We start from the raw sequence: 14,897 nt of genomic DNA, 5'->3' as shown, positions 1-14,897 counted from the left end.
GGAGAGACCTGAACCTAAAAAGGGAGATGGCATCATTTTTGTTTCCCTGATTTGACTGGTTATTTTGTTTTTTATATTATGGGAAAAGACGAGAACTGAATTTACTATGAGGCCATATACATCTTATTTTTATAAGAAACAAAAGTACTGAAACATACAACTTGAAGAATAAAAAAGAATGTATACCACATGGTGTCACAAGATTATCGAACTCCATTAAAAAAAAGGAGCAAAGGTGGCCACTAGAGTTGCTAGCAGATCACAAATCTGTAAAATATCCGAAAGGAAGGAAAGGACTGCTGAACTGGAATTATGCATGCACTGCTTTTGTTTGAATATATTCAAAAGTCTGGAGCTCTCTACATTCTTGTAATTTCTCTTTCCTAAACCCAATAACAAATTTTTGGTTTCAAAAAACAAGCTTGTGAAGGACAGAAATTCAATTTCTTTTGTGAACATACAGTTATGCAAGACAGATATCTATTAAAAGACAGAAGGTTTATAGAACTGAATTTTGTAATGGTTTGTATTGCAGTTTTCAACCACCTTCTGTAGAGGGAGCAAAAGGCCTTTTCTAAATACATTTCAGGCTGCATTTACTTTTTCCATCTTTGATTTCATATTCATAGTTAAATTGACAAGAGATTTGTCTGCCCTCTGCCCATCAGAAGAGATGTAAAATGTAACAGAAGGATGAGGAAAGATCTGAATCCATAGAGAAGCAGTTCAAAGGCAGGTAACTCCCAGCTTGCAGCCCAGGCTGCTCTGAAGATTATGTTATACGTAACCTTAAAAATAATTATGAGTTACACACTTAGCTCTTACAGACATTGTTGTTTGAAAAGCAAGCATCTAGCTTGGGGATGTCCAATACTTACTGGTACAGAGTCTAGTTGAGGAGTGGGTAAATTAAAGCCCACAGGTCAGATCCAGCCTGCCAAGGGATTTTATTCAGCCCACAACTGGTCCCTTGGTCCTGCCTGGCCTAATCATGAGGGGCAGCCCAGGCTGTGGCACGTGCAGAAGGTCCCATTGCGGGGCTGGTGTGGCACAGAAGCCAGCCTCAGCTTCCTAGCACCCCTGGTGGCAGTGGCTCTTTCTGGCTGCTGCTGCCAGTGTCACTGCAAGCCCCAGATGTGGCCCCACTGCCCAGGCACCTAACCCATCTGCCTTGTGCCCATCACACCCCTAGTGCAGGGCCATGTGGGGAGCAGATCATGTCTCTGCCCTGGGTCACAGCCCCATGCTGTCACTGATCCACGATCCTGCCCCGGCCTGTCCTTCCTGCTCCCAGACACCACTCCCCCATCCCATCTGCAAAGTCAAGTGCAGCCTGCCCATGGAAACTCTACCTGTCTGGCACCCCCTAGACCAGTCTATTAAATCTACCACTTCAGGAGTTCTGGCAAGCTGTTGTGGACATCAGATTGGGGTGGCAGTAATGGGTTTCATAGCCAGACTAATATCTACACAGTCACAGTAAGTTCATAACATCTTGTCACAAGGCTGAAAGGCAGGACAGGTCTCATGATTAAAGAAGTTACTAGATAGGAGTTCCTAAAGGCTTGGGACGCTAGGCTTGTCCATGCTTTACAAATCCTTTAAGCTAGATCTCCATTTCTCCATCCTTAAAATAAAGATACCTACCTAACAACCGCATGATGTGTGATGTTTATAAAGGGCTTTCAATGTGCAAAGCACTAAATGGTTCAATATTTTTTTTTTAACTCATATCCTCAATGAGAGCCATAAATTATCACATATGCATCATGCTTATATTGTTTGCAAATAATTCTTTTAACAAATAGCATTGGCTTTCTGGTTTATACTGTGTACAATAATTTTTATATTCATCTCTTCCTTCATTTCTGTTGTACTATAAATTAACCAAGAATCTTTTATGGAAAAAAAAGTCTGTGGCAGTTTTCAAATTCTGTTCTGATTAATGGAACTCTATTCTTAATTTCTTGAAGACAGAATTGTGTATTATTATACCTTCATTATATTTCCATTAGCATAATACCAGTGTATTGAGGTAAACATAGAAGAAACTAAACAGGCAGATTCTTCAATGGAATTTGTAATGGCTAGACAAAAAAAAATGTCTTGTTTCATAAATAAATGCAAGTGCAAAAGAGTTGGGTTTTATAATATGGATATTTTCTAGGGACTAGTTTGAAACCATTAAAACTTATTCTCTTGCAACTTTAGGCAAGTTTTCTGATTACATTCTTCAAGTACAATTTTTCAGATATTTTAAAATAATTCTGCAGTTAAAAAATACATATAAAGCTTAACAGCATGAAATACTCAAGATTTAAAAAACAAACCAACCAAAAACACACCAAACCAACAAAAACAAACCAACCCAGGGTTGTTTTTTGGGTTTTTTTAAGTTTACATTCAGTTGTTACATTTTTTAAAAACAAAATTATTACTACAGTGAAATTCTGGGAACATCTGTATGCCAGCTCAGAGAAACCAAGGGACTGGACAACAAAATACAATTCTATAATTTTTTCCCGTATTTGGCAGTGTCTTAAATTTAAAAGGATGAATCAGATCCTGATAAATGGTGTTTCAATATTTTCTGGCTAGCTGAAAAGTAGCCAGATGTCAATCTCTCTCTCTTCTATTGAGGCATGATTCATGAAGAGTATTGAGGGCCAAAGGCAAAACAGGGAAATATATAAAATCAAAATGGGTTTTGTTTTTTTTTTTTGTCAGTAGCTGTCAAGTCACTTTGAGTCCATCTCAAGTTTACCTCTGAGCAGAATGACAGTTTGCAATTATTTACACTACAACACCTGGGAGCAGGGATCCTCTCTTCTTATTTATCAGTCAAGGGTTCCACAAATCTTGGGCATCATACACTAGATTCTGCAAGTATCTGAGCACTCTGGCCCTGATACAGCCAAACAATGCTGGGACTCCTCAGACATCCAGGGTGCTCTGGGAGTGGGAGCAGGGAGAGGCGCAGCACTTTAATTAGAGCAGCTCCAAGAGCCACTCTGATTAAAGTGCCTGGAACGTCACATGTATCAGCATCCCTGAGCTGAAAAATGGTGGCGGGGGCGCTTTAATTCAAGCTCATTAAGCAAGCTTTACTTAAAATGCCCCTGCTATCATTTTTCAGTGCGGGGATCCTGATGCACATGATGCTGGACCACAGTAATTACAGTGTGTCAGCACAGCCTCACTGCATGCCTATAGGTGCCCATAGGGAACAAAGCAGTTTTGTTGGATCAGGGCCAGAATGCTCAGCCTCCTGCAACCTCCAATACCACTGTGAGGAAAACCTTAGCAGATTAATGGTGAACTTTTGGCTCCAATCAAAGGCAAAACACCTATTTATTTCAATGTGGCCAGGCATCCTCCTGAAAGTATATTTTCACATAAAACAATGGGGAAAAGGGAATATAGTGGGGGAAAACATACACAGTACTATGCTATTTTATTCAGCACCATCAAGCAACTACATGCCAGATATAGTCATAAAACACACAGCTACAAGAAATTCAAAGTTCTTCACACTTTTTTATGCATGCAAAAATGGGACTTTCAGAGAGTTTGGCTAAGGTATTCAAAATATTTGAGGTGAGAAGCTCATTTTTGTTGAAAGGGAAAAGCCAGACCTACTCATATATGGTAAGGAAACTCATGCAGTATGGTAACTGGAGGTAAACTCAGTTCAGCTTGAAAATCATTTATCCTTTCTTTTACCAGGAGCAAAATAGACATTTAATAACAACTGCTTAAGAAAAAAAAAAAGTGATCTATCTGTACAAGCATACGGGTACTGAACAGTCTAATACCAAAAGTATAATCATTTTTGCACTTTGGGGCTAAGTACCGAGTCAAAAAGCCCAAGGCTGAATCAGTTCAATCTCTGTAGGCTGGTCTAAGCTGCACAGACTGAACCAATAAGTATGTGAATAGACATTTACTTTTGATTATGGAAATGCAGCCACATGCCTGCAGTGGCCCAGACCAATAGCCAGGGAGTGCTAGAGCACACTTCCCCGCTCTGCTGCAGCAGATGGCTTGGGTCAAGGCTAGCATGCCCACCATGCAAGGTGGGGGCTTGCAGGGAAGATACAAAGCATCCTAGGATACTGGGGGACTGTGAATTAATTTGAATCTGGAGGGGATCTTGGACAGAAGTCCAACAAACCAATTTAACCTAGATCAGTTATGTCTGATACTAGATCCATCCAGGTTTATCTTAAACTGGTGGTGGTCATTGTAAAAGCAGTTTACGTGCACAGAATTTCTGTTGTGTTAGACTTGACCTGGTTTCCAATCATTTATACTGGTTAATGTGTAATTTCTGTTCCTAGCCTGGGTCAGCAATTCAGTGACACTGAAGATCACATAAATTAATATAAATCATGTGCTTAGTGAACATGCCATCAGTGGGACAACGATTTTACTTAATTATGCAGGAATATGCTTTTGAAATAGAAAGGCAAATCCGCTTACTTAAATGGCAAGAGACTGCACTTAAGATTTGATAAGAAGATAGAGGACCTACTATGAAACTGAATTAGCAGGACACATGCAAATCTCAAACTGGAGAGCAACTGTTATGATAGGCAAGTAAAAATAGGGTCAGGGAAAATAAAAATCCTTCAATCAAAACTCTACAGCATTGTTAGAGGTCTTTCTATAGTACTTACTCTAAAATGCATTTCTGAATTCTGACAATGACAGAGTGCACGAAACACCTTGAGATAACCTCCTCAAAGTGTATACAACTTAAAAAATAGCAGCTTATTTTATCCCTTTTTGTGTCTATATATCAACTACTGAATTAATCACTGGGCTTAGCTCCCAGCAAGTACTCATTTTCATAAAACACACAGCAAGGGATCGGAGATGCTCTGTTCACCAGGGCACCTCTTGGGGTAACAAGGAACAATGGTCACAAACTGACAGAGAGCAGATTTAGGCTAGACATCAAGAAAAACTTATTTACAGTAAGGGCGGCCAAAATTTGGAATGGGCTTCCAAGGGAGGTGGTGCTCTCTCCTACTTTGGGGGTCTTTAAGAGAAGGCTGGATAGGCATCTGGCTGGGATCATATGACCCCAGCACTCTGTTATTAACAGAGGTCCCTTCTAACTCTAGCATCTATGAATCTATTAATCTGTTTTTAGGATAGAGCCTACAGGAGCCTAAATTGATTATTTTTCATTATTACCAAATACTCTTAAAATTCAGTTAATTTTTGAAATAACACAAGCACTATTTTGCCAGAAATGAACAGGAATGATTTTATACATATTACTTGAGACTTAAGGCATGCTATTTTTTCAGCAAGTATTTACATAAATCTACACAGATGCATGATATTTCAAGTGAGAAATATTTGGCACAAGTCTTTCATCCTGAGGCATCCTATAAATATTTCAGTTCCAATGCAGGGATTACTTCTGTAAAAATCATTAAAGGGTAATAAATTCTGTAAAAAGTGGCCTAATTGCCATTACTCAGTAGAGGCCTGAGGATGGGGGATCTAGATTAGATTAGGATAGAACAATTACAGACATGAGAATCTCTCTGAACAAGCACAGAAAACAGTCTGACATGAGTATGAGGGCGCTAAATGCACTCAACTTGAAAGAGGAAAGCATCTGCTAAAATATGCCCTCTGTCATTTTAAATTACATCATGCTGAATATTATCCAGGGTGCCTGCTCCAAAGCAATTTCTGTAGTTGTTGCAAATATAGTTCAAGCTCATTAAGCTGATTAGTTTTAAAGTGCAGAAACAAATTTGAGTACCACCCCCCCCATAGGCTTAGCCAAGGCTTAGCCTAGACTAATAAGGTATTTATCTATTAGCAGCAAGACCTTTAAATGGATCTATTTGAAATAGCACAGATGTAGCATTTTTCCATCACCTTACAAAGTGATAATGTTTTTTGCTTTATCAACAAAGCTATGGGGCAGAATTGCAATTCCTATACAGATAGATATTTTGAATTTCCTTATTTTGGTGCTTATAAACTTTTGTATTAGGTGGGGGAAGTGTGTGGGCAGGGGGGAAAGGGGTGTAATATAAATTTGCGTGTTTTTTGTTTGTTTGTTTTTAAATCAAGAAGATCAAGAAAAATCAAAACATAGGATTTTGCTGCAAAAATGTTTTCTGGATGGAAAATGTAGTTCCACAAAATGGAAGTTTTCTATGGGCATGCTGTTCTTCCTTCGCAAGAAAAGATAACCGCATCCAGCCGGGGGGAGGTCAAGGGAGGTGCGGAGCAAAGACGGAAAGGAAGCCAAAGACTTTTTTTTCCTATGGGAATAATTAATTCAATTTTCCACTGAGATTACTAAAGTGATGTATGTTTATTGCATGTCAGGTTAAAATTAATTCAAACATTTCTGATAGTCAAACTGCGCCTACATCCAATTTCTGGCTCAGTTAAACATTTATATTTAATTTCTATTGCACTGCTATGTGTGGTGCCTAACTGGAGTTTCAAATAAACACACTATATGGAGGTGTGTACACATTCACATATACATATATTGATGTACACAGTTGATTCTACAGACTGTAGGAACAGTCCATAAAATTCACTCGAAATAAAAACTGGAATCTGCAAACATCAAGCAGTTTCAATGCGTCAGCATTTAGCATTCACAGATTTCATAGACATTAGGGCTGGAAGGGACCTTGGAAGATCATCGAGTCCACCCCCTGCTCGAAGGGCAGGAAGTCAGCTGGGGTCAAAGAATCCCAGCAAGATAAGCATCCAATTTTCTGTTGAAGGTGTTCAACGTAGGTGCTTGAACCACCTCTGGATGGCAGGCTATTCCAGACCTTGGGGGCTCGGACAGTGAAGAAATTCTTCCTTATGTCCAGTCTGAAACAGTCTTGCAGGAGTTTATAACCATTCGAGCGTTGCGGCGCTCTGGTGAACAAACGTTCCCCCAGATCCTGGTGGTCACCCCTGATAAACTTATAGGTGGCCATCAGATCACCCCTGAGCCTGCGCTTTTCCAGGCTAAACAGCCTCCTAGTTCTCAGCCTGTTGTCCATAAGGTCCATTTTCCTGATCTCTGATCATGCACGTGGCTCTTCTCTGGACTCTCTCAAGCTTCTCCACATCCTTTTGAATTGTGGGCCCAAAAACTGGATGCAGTACTCCAGCTGCGGCTCCACCAAGGCTGAGTACAAGGGGAGAACGATGTCCCGGGATTTGGTCGAGAAGCATCTATGGATGCAAGCCAGCATTTAGGTTGCTTTACTAACCGCAGCATCGCATTGAAGGCTCATGTTCATCTTGTGGTCAATGATGATCCCCAAGTCTTTTTCTTCTGTAGTGCTAGCCAGTGTAGCACTATAAGCATGCCTTTTTTCCTCCCAAGGTGGAGAACCTTGCATTTTTCAGTGTTAAACACCATCAGGTTCTCATCTGCCCATTTGCTGAGCCTGTCCAGGTCAGCCTGGATTGCCCTCCTGTTTTTAGGTGTGGATGCTTTGCCCCAAAGTTTGGTGTCATCGGCGAACTTGGCCAGTCCGCTTCTGACTCCAGTGTCCACATCATTAATGAAGATGTTGAACAATACAGGTCCAAGGACAGAGCCTTGGGGGACCCCACTGGTCACAAGGCAGCATGACTATGGACTTCCGTCAATTACCACCTTCTGGGTCCGACCACGGAGCCAATTTCCCAGCCAGCGAATTGTGGTGGACCCAAGGCCACAATTGGCCAGTTTCGCCAAGAGGCAATCATGGGATACCAGATCGAAGGCTTTTTTGAAGTCAAGATATATGACATCAATCTCTTCTCCCTTGTCCAGGTGATAGGTCACCTGGTCATAAAAGGAAATGAGATTGGTCAAGCAAGACCTACCCGCAACAAACCCGTGCTGGCTATCGCTCAGGATGTTGGCATCAGCCAGTCCATTAAGGATAGCCTCTTTAATAAACTTTTCTAGGACCTTCCCTGGGATACAGGTCAGGCTGATGGGCCTATAGTTTGCTGGATCCACTTTTCTCCATTTCTTGAAGATAGGCACCACATTGGCCTTCCTCCAGTCTTCAGGCACTACACCAGAGAGCCAGGAGTTCTCAAAGATCTGTGCCAGGGGCTGGGCTATGATGCTCGCCAGCTCCTTGAATACCTTGGGGCGTAGATTGTCAGGGCCAGCTGACTTGAAGGTATCCAGCCTCTCAAGGTGTTCCTTCACGAGGTCAGTATTGATGGAGGGCAGGGAATCTCCCTCACTCGGACCTCCCTATCCTGTAATGGGCATGGGTGTCCCATGGGACTGATGAAAGATCGACGCAAAGTACCCCTTTAATAGGTTGGCTTTTTCTTGGGCATCAGCTGTCAGTTATCCCATCTGGTTTAGCAGGGGTCCAATGATGCCCATGCTTTTCCTCCGGTACCCCACATATCTGAAAAAGGACTTTTTATTGTCCTTGATACTCAAAGCTAGATGGAGTTCAGTTGCAGCCTTGGCTTTCCTGGTTTGCTCCCTGCAGAACCAAACCAGTACAGAATATTCCTCCTGGGAGGCGAATCCCACCCTCCATCCTTTGTAGGCCTTTCTTTTTAGCCTCTGGAGGTCTGCTAGATCCTTGGAGAGCCAGGTGAGCTGCTGTGCCCTCTTGCTGCCTTTCCTCCAAGATGGAATAGAATTAGGCTGTGCATTGAGGATCGCTCCCTTGAGGAGCAACCACTCTTCCTGAACTCCCCTCCCCCAATAGGGTCATGGTCCCTTACGGACTCATTGACAAGTCTCCTGGGCTTGCCAAAGCCGGCTTTCCTGAAGTCAAGGACTTCAGTGTTGCTAAGTGACTTGTCAGCTTTACGGCAGATGGTGAAGGTGATCAGCTCATGGTCGCTGTCACCCAGGTTCCCATCGATCACTAGGTTGCTGATTAGGTCATCCCCAGTAGCCAGTACCAGGTCGAGCAGTGCTTTACCTCTCTTTGGCCCATAGACTTCTTGAGTCAGGTAGAGGTCATCCACACGTGATAGGAAACTTTGCGACTGCTCAGATTTTGCTGAGTGATCCTCCCATGAGATGTCTCGGTAGTTGAAGTCACCCATGACAACCGTGGTCTTGGAGCATGCGGCCTCAGCCAGTTCCCAGGCAAACTCCTGGTCAAGCTCTTGACTTTGGGTGGGAGGTCTGTAGTAGACTCCTACCGTTGTTTCCCCCGTGCCGTGTTCCCCACGGATTTTAACCCAGACGGTCTCCAGTCATCCACCCTGGTCGCCAACATCAGCCTGCAGGGACGCATAGCTTTCCTTAACATAGAGAGCTACACCCCCGCCCCTTTTATCTACTCCATCACTCCTGTACAAAGTATAGCTGTCTATACCTGTGGTCCAGTCATGGGTGGAGTCCCACTAGGTCTCCGCTACCCCTATGACATCATAATTATTTGTGTTGAGCAGAAGGACAAGTGCCTCCTGGTTATTCCCCAAGCTCCTGGCATTGGTATACAGGCATGCAAGTGTCCCCTTAGGGGCCCTTGCCTTGCCTGCAGCTTGCTCTAGGGCTGGGGCAGGGGTAGGCTCCCTTAAGTGCCTTGGCCTGCTGGCTTTGCAAAGGTTGTTCAGCAGGCCAGCAGTGGCGGTAGTCCCCCCGTCCCCCGGTAGGCTTAATTTAAAGCCCGGTGGAGCAGGTCAGCCAGTCTGGCTGAGAAGAGCCTCCTCCCCAGTGGAGAGAGGTGGAGGCCATCTCTTCCCAGCAGCTCGCTCCCTCTCTCACCAAAGAGTGGGCTGTGGTCATGGAAGCCAAAGCCTTCCCAATGACACCAGCACCGCAGTCTTTGTTTAACTACCTGGATCCTCCTCTCCCTCCTCAGCCCATACCCCGAGACTGGGAGGATCGAAGAGAATACCACCTGTGCCCCCAGACCCTTTAGCCCCGCTCCCAAATCCCTGTAGCGCCTCACGACCCGGCTGGGAGCGCTCCGAGCCGTGTCACTGGTGCCCACACAAATAAGGAACATGAGATAGTGGTCTCTGGGCTGGAGGAGCTTAGGGATCTTCTCCACAATGTTTCGGATACAGATTTATTTAAGTAGATTCATCAAGAAAGAATACAACTGGTTTGCAGAAGCCAACTGCATTGCTTTGTCCACCCGACCTGCTGCAGGCCAGGTATACGTGTTACTACCAGGAGAACTGCCACTCTCCCATTAGAAAGTAGGATCGTACAAGCATTCATTCAATTTCTTCTGGAGAAAACACACCTCCTCCAGGAGAAAAACCTTGTAGGTTGACAACCAGAAGATCTCCACTAAGAGTTTCTCTCACAAAAATGAAAACCTGCAAGCTGCTGGCTGCCCAATTCCTCTGTAATGGCAGGGAGCCCCTTATCTGGGGGGATTCACTTTCCCACAGCCTGGCATCAGCAGCACCCATGCTGATCTGGTATAGACCCAGCGTAGATACCTCTCCCTTGTGGCCTCTACTTCAGGTCCGCAGGACGCAGTGGCAGGTTGGGGAAGGCTGGCAGGGCCTAGCTCTGCTGGCCATGGTGGCTCGCCAGAACTGGGAGCTCTGTCTGCCAAGCTGCTTCCCTCCCTGGGCTGGATGCTCTGTGCAAAGTAGAAGAGGCACAGGGGTATGCCTGCTCCCTTTGGGTAGACAAAATCCCTTCAGCTAGACAAAGCTTTGGCTGGGATGATCTACTTGGGAATGGTCCTGCTTTGAGCAGGGGCCTGGACTAGATGACTTCCTGAGGTCCCTTCCAACCCTAACTTTCTATGATTCAATGATTCTATAAGCTGGACAGCAGCTTCTCCTGTGCCTTCCCTAGCCCAAGGATTCAAGGAAGATGGGTGGGGACATTTTCTCTGAAGCTTCCCCTCCTAATCAGGAGGGCACCCATGGCCTTCCCACTCTGGGACATGGGCTTTTTCCAAGCACTCTCTCCACTTCACTCCCCACACTTGCCTAAACTGAGGCTCTGGGAGGAGTAGAGCAGCTGTAAATATATTGTGGGTTGGGAGCGAAGGGCAAGGGCAGGGCACTGGCATATCACACATGCACATACGTATCAGTTGAGCACAATGTTTATTGATATAGTTACAATTTAAATGCAATTTGGAAGTCTACGAGTGCCTCAATCATTATAATGCAATAAATGGTAACTACCTATAAATTTTGGTGTTTGCTTTTGGTTTTTTAATCACAGGAAGCCAGAGCTCTCCCTGCCCCCTTTGTAAAAAAAGATAACCCCACCCCCCAAACTTCAGGCCATAGTATGGAAGTGCAAGAGAAGAGGGAGTAATTCTACTTGAATGGGATCCCTCTCTTCCTTCCCCTTCTCATTCTGGTGAGAATGAACTCCAGGTAAAGTACCAAATGGAAACATAATGAGTGCTGAGAACAGATATCCATGCTGGATTAGACTGTGTATACAAACACGTGGATTATGCTCTTTACCTCAAACTCTTACCCTGAAATGTTATCTTCTCTTGGAATCAAGGGTTCAGCAACTTGCTCATGGGTGTTGAGAATTCAATAGGTTAATATTACATTAAAGTTGCTCCCATTTAATCAATGCAATTTACTTTACATTTGTAAAAACCCATTAAAGTTCATGGTCAGGAGCCCATGGTTATTTATTTACAGTGTTGTAGAATCAAATCTATTTGTTTGTGTCACTAATGTATTTCTTTTCCAGTGAAAAACCACAACTTACTTCATACTAGGGAGCAAGGAGACAGCTGGAAGAGGAGGTGAAAGTCGTGGAGGGACATCATATTCTTCACTTCCCAGGTGCCCGTTAGAGAATACCTGAAAACAGGCAAAAATATTACTAGGCTATTGCTACCTATATATTATTTCTTATGTGTTTAGTGCAAACCAGAGTTTAAAAAAAAATAAAAAAGCATCTCTGCCCCTGCCACTAAACCCGTAAGAGTTTACAATCTAAACTAATGGACACACAGCAGAAGGATGATATGAAGAGAGCAGCAACGTTTATTAGAGGGCTGAAGGCAATCCTGATCATGGCATTGTGCTCTTGAATCCCACTGATTTAAAAAGACAGAAACATGAATCAAGCGTTGGAACAGATGCATGCTATGCATGTGAATCTGCAGACAGCCTAACAGCTGCTCAGAAATGAGGCATGAACTGCTTCATTCAATCAAACAGTCTACATCTCGAACCCAAACTAAAATGTAAACAAGGACAAAAGAGACGGTTGGTTAAAGAGGCTGGTATATGGTCTCTCCAAAACTTAACACAGTGCATTTTCACTCTGACTGGCAGTCTAAGTCCAACAGAATGGCAGCCTTACCAGCAATCAGTCTGGACACACACAACATGCAGCCCGACTACCAGTCTGTAAAAGTTTCTTATAGTTTCTTAAAATGACTGAGAATTGAAATATTTTAAACAATTCTAGTGAGAGCTAAGGGTTGGCATACTGTCTGAGGGAAAAGGAAATTCAGATTATAAACAAATCGATGGACTGCTAGAGCAGTTTCTTCAGATCATGCCGAGGATCAGCATAAATATATTTCACCCTTATGAAGTAGATAGAAAATCCATTCTACAAATATGAAGATGGAGATACAGAGGTTAAATAACTTGCTGAAGGCTACAAAGCAAAGAGAGGGAAAACATCCTTTTCTTCCACTCTAATGATTCAGCCACATACCCACTCTTCCTCCCTGCTTTGTACAAGTTATATTCTTTCCAAATCAAAGATAAATACAGCTCAGATTCAATAGACTGGTCTAAGAAATATGACTGAATTGCTTGATAAAACTGATTAAAACGGAGTTGGGAATATTTTTCTCGGCTCAGGCCACAGCTATCCAATATCTTTAATGCCACAGTAGTTTTACTCTTGGTGAGCTTTAAATTCATCTTCCTTCTACTTACAGAAACAATTCCTGGATTTTCAAGAAAAATCAGGTGCAAATTTGTAGGAGAAAGGGGAGAGAGCTTTAATGACCTGATATGAAGCCAATTGACATAACTAAGTTTTTAAGTGTCAAAGCCTTACAAGGAGAGGCTGAGGAACACGGGACTTCAGCCTGGAGAAGAGAAGGCTCAGGGTTGACTTGGTGGCAGCCTATAGATATATAAGGGGTGTGCACCAGGATCTGGGAGAGCAGTTGTTCACCCAAGGGATAACAAGGTCTAATGGCCACAAATTTCTGGAAGGCCAATTTAGACTGGACATAAGGAAAAATTTCTTTACAGTCCGAGTATCCAGGGTCTGGAACACCCTCCCCCCTCCTCCCCCCCCGAGGTAGTGCAAGCACTTACTCTGGATTCATTCAAAAAAAAATGTTTGGATGCTTATCTTGCTGGGATCATTTGACCCCAGTAGACTTCTTGCATATGGCAGGGGGACTGGACCCGATCCCTTGAGGTCCCTTCTAGCTCCTACTGTCTATGAAATCTATGAAATTCAATGCCAGTCTAAAGCGGCTGTTATTTTGGCTATGAAACCTTAAGTCATTCACAGGATTTTCAACTTGCATATCTTTTTATAAATAAAGGAAGCTGAAAATTCTAAAGAGGAAATTCTACAGCTTTAAAATACAAAGAAACAACCCTTAGACAAGAAATTATTAAATCTTTATGGGTATTAAAAATCCTCAAGTTGTATTGAATGTACAGTCTGCTGGCAGAAGTATTAGTGAAATAGCCCAGGCTGAAGAAGGGCATGTTTGTTACCTTGATGCTGAACTTTAGGTATGACAATGCAAATGAGAGAATGAAAACCAAATATTCAGAAAAAATATTATTTTCCTAATTAAAAATATAATAAATTTCCATCAACCTAAAAAGTGAAAAAAAAAAAGACTGATTAAAAGTCTTGAAAAAAAAGTCTCAGATGAATAATTTTAAGCACCCAAGAAGTTCTCATTTTTTACGGTATTAAGGTTGATCTCCAGTAATTACTGAAATATTATCCTAGTTCCTTTTATTCCTCTAAAGTACTCTAGCACCATCTTAATTTTGAAAGTAATTCCTTAATCTTTTCAGTTAATTACTCAAGCACTGTAATAATTTACACAGGATTTTGGCAGGACCTACACTGAAGGGGTCAGAAAGCCTGCAACAGCATATTTTTAAAATGCTAACACTTATACATGCACAATTATTTTAAACTGCACTTGTAAAACCCAGTAGCACAGGTACATACAAGCACCCATGCAATCTTCTACATGCAGAAGTAGAGGTCTGGGTCTCAAAATCACATTATAATCTGCAAGGAAGCAAGAAGATGCTTAATGTACTCTTTCTCCTGCAGTATTCCACTGTGCATTTCTAAAAGCTGTAACCTGTAACAGAGAAAAAAAAACCCCAAAACAATAGAACGGATACTCCAACAGCCTGTCACCTTGGGCTTCCTGCAAGTTTTGTGACAGTGATATACATTGATTTTGACAACATTGCTGCTATATATTTGCCACAGATATCAAGGTACTGTGAGTCAACAGGTTAAGTCCCTAAGGCTGTCTGGTATTCTATATTCACTGGAAACACATTACATAAAACAGCTTTGCCACTGGCCAAACTGCCTTCAGATGTGCATGCATGTCTGCCACAGACATGAACAGGAATTGCAGACAAGCATCTAAAGAAAAAATTCAGCCCACAGGGAAGATAAATGCTGTTATTTTGAAACACCTGCAAAAAATTCCACATCTAACCACCAGAGAAGATGAATTCCACAATAGTATCAACGCAAGAGAATCAAGGAAAAAAAGCAATTCTAACATAGGAGGACAGCAGAAATCTTTGTATGAGACGCTTACTCTACAAGACAGCTTGTATCTAACCTTCTCCCTCAGATACTAACTATTGGCGTTTGGATGAGCCTGTTCTCATTACTATTTTCTGGAATGCTTGCAAATGATACAGTAAGTATGGATCATGTCTTTTTTTTT

The 14,897-nt window shown here is 42.6% G+C and overlaps 1 protein-coding gene across 3 annotated transcripts in view; it reads right to left on the bottom strand.

The window, feature by feature from the left end:
- Positions 1–14,897, bottom strand: part of CBLB (Cbl proto-oncogene B) — a 193,907-nt gene that overhangs the window by 25,696 nt on the left and 153,314 nt on the right. For all 3 annotated transcript variants that reach the window (XM_019476402.2, XM_006258138.4, XM_059720558.1), the window contains exon 13: positions 11,681–11,775. In XM_019476402.2, the coding sequence (XP_019331947.2) occupies positions 11,681–11,775 (95 nt within the window). The remainder of the gene's footprint in view (positions 1–11,680; positions 11,776–14,897) is intronic.

Source organism: Alligator mississippiensis, chromosome 1, assembly GCF_030867095.1.
Source record: "Alligator mississippiensis isolate rAllMis1 chromosome 1, rAllMis1, whole genome shotgun sequence".
Classification (NCBI taxonomy): Eukaryota; Metazoa; Chordata; order Crocodylia; family Alligatoridae; genus Alligator; species Alligator mississippiensis.
This window is presented reverse-complemented; position numbering and strand designations above follow the sequence as displayed.